General features: G+C 38.8%; 1 protein-coding gene across 1 annotated transcript; it reads right to left on the bottom strand.

Annotated features, from left to right (window-relative positions):
* Positions 1-2,964: 2,964 nt before the first annotated feature.
* On the bottom strand, positions 2,965-4,164 carry LOC138038813 (histamine H2 receptor-like). The gene has a single exon (XM_068884871.1). It carries the CDS (start codon positions 4,039-4,041, stop codon positions 3,088-3,090), a length of 954 nt encoding a protein of 317 aa, XP_068740972.1. The 5' UTR covers positions 4,042-4,164; the 3' UTR covers positions 2,965-3,087.
* Between the last annotated feature and the right edge of the window lie 2,832 nt (positions 4,165-6,996).

Here is a 6,996-nt window from a genome sequence, read left to right as displayed (position 1 = left end):
TGGCCGAAAGATTCACGCTTCTTTTCGTAGTTCTCGCTTGAAAATTAATTCAAACGTCCCGGAGGGAGCCCTCGAAGAAACATCGTCCCGACGCTGGACCTGTTCAAAACTTCAACCGTACTTTCCACCTTGTCCTTCAATTAAGAGGCATAGTAAACAGCGAACTCGAAATCTTAAAAATCGCTCAAAATACCTCTTCTGAGGCAAAAGAAGGACAGTACACCACAGCTAAGGTACTACAACGTTTATTTAACATTGGTCCATGCACATATTTACCGATATATCGTTACAGAAGAAGCAAATGGTGAATCCAATATGATTTACTACAAAAGTACTAACGGTTACACAAACAGTAAAAGTTGTGCATGATTTGCATTTCTCTGCACAGCATACGGATCTACTGTCCGTTCACTCTGTCACTTGACACTATGAGAATTAGGTTTGCATTAGATTCCATCCACCAAAACTACCCTGGCAGAGAGAGAGACTGAGGTTGAATTCAAACACACTTCGTGACGCCTTGTACATAGTACTTCGTGTCAAGCCACCTTCACAATAACATTTAGATTTAACATTTAGAATATCTATACAGAAAGTATCCCAAACATTCATAAAAGGTAACCTTAGGCCTAGAAACTTTACTTTAGTCCCAGTTAGGCCTACGGTTAGCTTTTATGAATGTTTGGGATACTTTCTGTAAGGATATTCTAAATGTTAATGTGAAGGTGGCTTTAAACCACTAAGAAAATGACTGGTCACCCGTTAAGGCCCGGCCAAACGGCTGCAATATTCTGAACATTTGCTTCAACACGGCATCCATTCATTCATTTCGTTCATTTCATTTTATTCTCTCACAGAAATATACATAGCAACTTCCTCTGCAATGAACATGTACAAGTACAAGGAAGGATTACGGTTTTGCAAACGTTGGCCGTGTAGCACTTATATTTGAACAGACTTAACTGACTTGTACTTGTACATGTTCATTGCAGTGACATTAACATCTTCAGTTCCCACGGCCTGCTCCCTATTGAATGGCTGAATAATGGCACGGGCAACCAGAAAAGTCTGATAATTCCCCGACGTAATTTCTACACCGAATCATAGAGAACCGCTTTCTGGAGGGGTTGATCATACCGCAATTCATTCGAAATACCGCGCTAAAAATTAACGGATACCGCATTTCCGCAGACCCCAATGTCGCCCTCTAAACACGTGGCAAACATGCGCTCGCCAAATGATTTTTGAAAACTGTCGTGTCCCCCCCCCCCCCCCCTGCCTTCAAATCAAAAGGAGAAAGCAATTTTTGGTGAAAAGAAGTGGGGTTTAAGCAACGTTTATTCCAATTATAGGGAGTCAAATGGCTGTAGACTGCAACTATCGACGGTGGGTATGGCGTAATGTGCCCGTGGGAAAGATTGCTTGGTAAAGGGTTCAGGGAAAAACTAAAAAGTTAGAAACCTGCAGGGCCCGGTTGTTAAAAAGCTATTTAACGCTAATCGCAGATTAAAAATAAACTGAGGAGTTTATATTTCTACTCCCAAATGCTGCTAAAAGCTGATATTCGGTTGAAAAATAAAAAATTAGCAAAAAAACCTTTCACCAAAAAGTTGAAAACATGAAACAAAAGTATACGCTAATCCTGGATTACGTTAATCGGCTTCAAAACATCCTGGCCCTGGGAAATCGAGTCTTCGACTTCTGCTCTGACCATAAAATAGGGAGTTTAAGCAAAGACGACGGCTACGGCAACGAAAACGTTAGTCCAAAATATAACTTAGCGCTATCACAAGTATTTCGCGATTATTCCGTCTTGTTCACCTTGTACAATGAAGGTGCACTATCCTGTAACTGGGTGGGTACGAACGGTGTTGAAGTTAAAACAGAAAATGACTGATTCATTGTTATCTGCTCATGTTGTCTTCAAAACCTAAAATATGGTGATTTCACGTTGTTGTTTTGTGCAGTACGGCAGAGAAATGCACGGAAATTCGTGTTACACGTGCAGCACGAGTATTTTTCTTTTTTTAACTAATAATATTCTAGCTTCGTGGCGTTTCTGTAGCCGTAGCCGTCGTCTTTGCTTAAACTCCCTAATGACAATAGCCGGATGCCGGCTATAGGGAGCTTAAACAACGACGACGGCGACGGCAACGCGAACGTCATCTCAAAATAACGTTATCGTAATCACTTCGTGACTATTTCAACCTTTTTATAATACGACAACGGTGTGGTGGTTCCACAAAAATGGCACTCGTCGGAACGGCGGTTAATGTGGGGGAGAAAAGGAAAATTTATCCTCAAGTGCTAACGTCCTTAGCGTTCTTCATAAAAACCTCAAACTTGGCTATTTCACGGAAGGGACAAAATCGAAAAACGCACCTGCAGGGCATGCAAAGCTATTGCTTTTGGCCACTAAATATACAAATTTGTGACGTTCTCGTTGCTTAAGTTTCCTTATTCCTGCCTAGTACTCTCACTGATATCTTTCACAGACTCGGTGTCATATGTAGGTTGAGTTTGTTGGTTACAACTCTTTTACTTTGCTCCGGTACTCTCCTCGTCTCAAAAACCCACATTTGATTTGATTTGAGTTGATTTCTATTCACAGTATCCCCAATGAGTGCCTCAGCTTAAGTTTATTAATAACAATAAGTAGGATAGGTGAAGTCAAATTTCCCATCCGCGGTTTCGAAGGGTTTGTACCGGGCCGTTTTCAAAATGGCGTATGTAGACAATTGAGTGAGTGTGGTCTTGAGATTTTTTTTTTTTTTTGGTTTTGGCAAAATCCTTGCTGCTCACTGTGAAGAAAATCATACACACGAGAAGACAAGAACTTTATCGAACCAAAAAGTGAAATATTTGTAATCTCAATATATCTCAATTTAGTAAAACGAACACCAAGATCGTTTAAATAGTTGGCTATTTGTCAAAATCATAGTTAAAACAAAGTAGATGCAAGTTCTAAATATTATTGGAAAAGTAATATTAGAGATGCATTCTATTCTCATCGACAGCTCTTTGACAATTGTCGAGTGATTATCATCTGTCATTTCGATCGCTGCATCCAGCCCACGCGTATTGTTCTCAGACGCGAGTGCCCGCCGCGTTCTTCGTGTTTGTATTCAACCGCATTTTCAGACTCGAAGTTGCTGTTGATAAATGAGAGCTTCCTCCTCTGGTCCACGTCTCGTTCGTTCCAAAACGCCTTCTCTTGCGATGGCAAAAAATGTGTCCGATGGATTTTCGAAAGTCCGGTTTTAAAAAGGAATAAATGACTGGATTGATGAGAGAGCCAAGAGCAACGGTGAATAGGGAAACGATGCGAAGAACTTGAGGGATTAGGTCTTCGCGTCCAATTTCGTATACAATGGTCATGTAGTGAATAGGTAACCAGCTCAAAACGAACATGATAGCCACGATAATAAAAACCTGCGCGAGCTTCGCTTGTGAAGAAATGCTGCTTTTCCGTTGCATTGCCTTCCGTACCGAGGCAGTAATTTCCCGTTCGCGTTCCAAACTCTGCTTGACCTGCTGAAATATTTTGACGTAGCCAGCGAAAATGAAAATGTACGGAAACAAGACACAGAGGGTGAGTTCGGTGATAACGAAAACTTTATGCGTGAGTTTTGTGGTATCGGTTCCCCAAAGAAGCGGTATGAGGGAGATGAGAAGGGCAGACAACCAGCTGGAACAAATCATTCTTGCGAAGTTTTTTCGCATAAAGCTCTCGTACTGCAATGCTTTCATGACGGCGATGCAACGATCAAACGTTACCGAGGCCAAATTAAACACTCCAGAAAGGAGTATGATGGAGACCACGTAACCCAAGACTGCCGAGGAGTCTGGAAAAATTAATGAAGCCGGAATCAGAATGCTCCCAATCAGCATATCACTGAAGGCCAATGATACTACAAATCCGTTTGTGTATGTTCTCATGCTTTTTCGAAGAAAAACAAGCACGCAAACTGTAAAGTTTGTGGCGACGATCAGCGTTGAGAGGAAGATGCAAGTCACTGTTAACAAGGTGCTTTCGCCCATATTTGGGACGAATTGGTTAGCCAGCTTGAAGGCGTGTAAAATACACCTGTTTAATTTTTACGTTTCACCGTGTAGCTAGAAAAAGAAACCGAAGCCCCGCTCAGCGACTATACAATTTGAAGTCCTTTGAAATTGTTAGTAACACATATAAAGTGTTTTCGTCGTTTATCAATAAATGAAGAAACGATTCTGTTGCTGAAATTGGATGATTCCCGATAACGTTGAACTGCCAACAGATACAGAAAGTCAACACACACATTAGATGAAAGGAGACTTCGTTGCGAACCAACTTGTCCAAGAAACTTCGATTTGGTATCTTTCTCCACCCAAACCTCGCAATCGTTCTAAAAGAAGTCGATTCTATTTTCACTTAAACGGATGTTTGTTTTCCAACGTTGTAAACAACACTCGAAACGAATGGATTTTGCTTTCCACCTCATGAAGGTCCACTACAAATGCCTTGAGGCGTTTTGCCTTTACTGAGGCAAGTTGAACTAATTGATAATGTTTTTGCTATTAATAGGGAATTCCCACTGCGTGCGCAAACGTGACAAGCTCATGTCTAAAAGGCCACGAAACTATAAAGGATTTCGCAAGGGATTGGTGATTCATGTTCAATTAGAAAGCAAAAATAATAAAAACGATAAAATATTTGAATAAAGCTCACTTGAAAAGGAAATTCCCGAAGAATGGTTATGACTTAATATTGAAATTCCTTATTTCTTTCTTTAAACTTAAATAAAGTAGTCATGATGACATGACAATTATAAATTTTATGTTGCACGGTGCTGGAAATGCTCGATAGAAATGTATTTTGAAGAGATGTGGTGATTTATTTTTTATTTTGCCCAGAATGATTGTCAGAAACACATTCGTAATACATAATAAATTCCAGATGTTAAATCACTCCACATTTTGTCTTTGAAAATCTAAATTGCGAAAAAGTGTCGTTTTCCATGAGATAAGACAATTGAATAGAGAAAAAAAATATGCCACTAGCTGTCCTTTCGTCTTTTTAATCTTAAGTTTGAATATGACGATCGACGAAATCTGGGCAGCTTTAAACATTGAAATAAGTCATATATACTTGAATTTGAATTTATATAAGGTATCATGTAAAGTATAAATTTCGTTTCCTTGTAAATTCAGTCTCCTTTATTGAGCATTGCTGGCGATTCCAAACAATTGTTCTCAGTTTGAAATTAGTATTACAGAAAAAGACTCAAGCGAAAACGTTTAGAAACTCAATTGAAAAGAAAACACATCAAACGCATTTCACGGTTTTTGAACAAACCATTACGGTTTCGTGCTCTGCTTTTTCAAACAAACCAATTTATAGTTCCGTCGTATATCATCTGCCAGGAAATTTCAGTTGACAAGGAAATAAAACAAAAGCAAGATAATTAAAAGACCTTTACCTTCTAAAAGAATAAAACGTAGCTTTGAAAGACTCATTATCAATTTCATTTGACGTTAATTTCTATATTTGCTTTGTTATGAAATTTAACCTGCTGGTTTTACGACTGCCTTCGGTGGATTTGGAAGTGTTAATGAATGTTAAGTATACAGTTTCAGACAACTTCACAATTTACCTACAAACGAAGTAAGTATCACGAAATCTTCATGTTCCCTTTTCGTTTTTTTTTTTTTTGCATAGATAAGATCTGTTAAACGATAAAATCACTCTTACTCTTAAAGTAATACGCAAAAGGTACAGAGAGCCAACAACAGTTTTCATCTGGACGAATCCCCAGGCATGAAGCCGGAAATGAAGAGCACTGATTCGTTCAGGCACAACATTTTGTGCATCTGCTGCATTGTTCACTGAGTACTAGAAATTCGTTTTCAGACGATAAAAACTTTTCTGATCAAAACCCTGTGAAGTTTCCCGTCTCAACTAACGAAAGAGGACGAAAAATTCACTTGAATTCAAAATTAGCCGCGAAAATATCATGACTGACTTTCACTTTCTACATTGAAAAGCCAGCAACTGTTTCTGTTGTGAATACAAAATTTAGCTTTTCTTTTCAATAGTCAATCAACTCGGAACCCGGGTCATAACCTGGATATTGGGTTTTACATTTCAGACCCTTGGTACTCGTGTATATATGATATCTTTATCTACCCTTGGATTTTAGAGTAGCTTGGTGTAGCCAATATCTCCGAGCATTAACTCCTCTCAATCATGATACACCACAGAGGACAAGCCAGACTCGAAGCTTATAATTCGAAGCTTATAATTATAATTTCGCTTAGCTTGGCAACACCTGGCTCACATAGTGTAAGCTGATAACCGAGATCTTATGATACTACTGTGTAGGCAAGAACCAGCATAAAAAAAAAAACAGAAGCATCGGATTAGGATGCATGAAGGATCTAATCAGAAATATAAATATTGTCAAAAACTAAAAGCCCTAATGAAGAAAGGCAGTATCTTTTGAAATATTGCTTTTAGATGGAATCGCATACCTTAGTAGAACTCTCGCCATCTGATTGGCTATCAAGACGAGGTATTCAGTGTGGAATTGCAAAACGAGGCTGACCGCCGTAGCAACGCGTGGCCTTACACAGCAACAGAGCCAAAAGTTGGAAGTAATTATGTTTTCAAAGCAATTTTTTCTGTTTACAATGAAAACACCTGGCGGAAGTCAGAAAGAAGACGTTTTTCCTAAAAATTCTTTGACTTGGGCCATTTAAGTTTCAATGACCCTGAATACACAAACAGCCGGGTTAAAAACAGTTGCTTGTTTCGTATGTTACAACACACATCATCAGAAGTGATTATTATTCAATTACAGATAAATTTAAATTCAAAAATACAATTGAACGGAGTGGGAACTAACGCAATTGATTGACATAAAACGACAAGTAATATGCTAAACTTTATCTCTATTATTAGCATATTTCTTGTCGTTTTAGGTTAATCAATTTCGCTAGTTCCTAGTCCGTTCAGTT

Source organism: Montipora capricornis, chromosome 2 (genome assembly GCF_036669925.1).
Source record: "Montipora capricornis isolate CH-2021 chromosome 2, ASM3666992v2, whole genome shotgun sequence".
In the NCBI taxonomy this organism is placed as follows: Eukaryota; Metazoa; Cnidaria; class Anthozoa; order Scleractinia; family Acroporidae; genus Montipora; species Montipora capricornis.
This window is presented reverse-complemented; position numbering and strand designations above follow the sequence as displayed.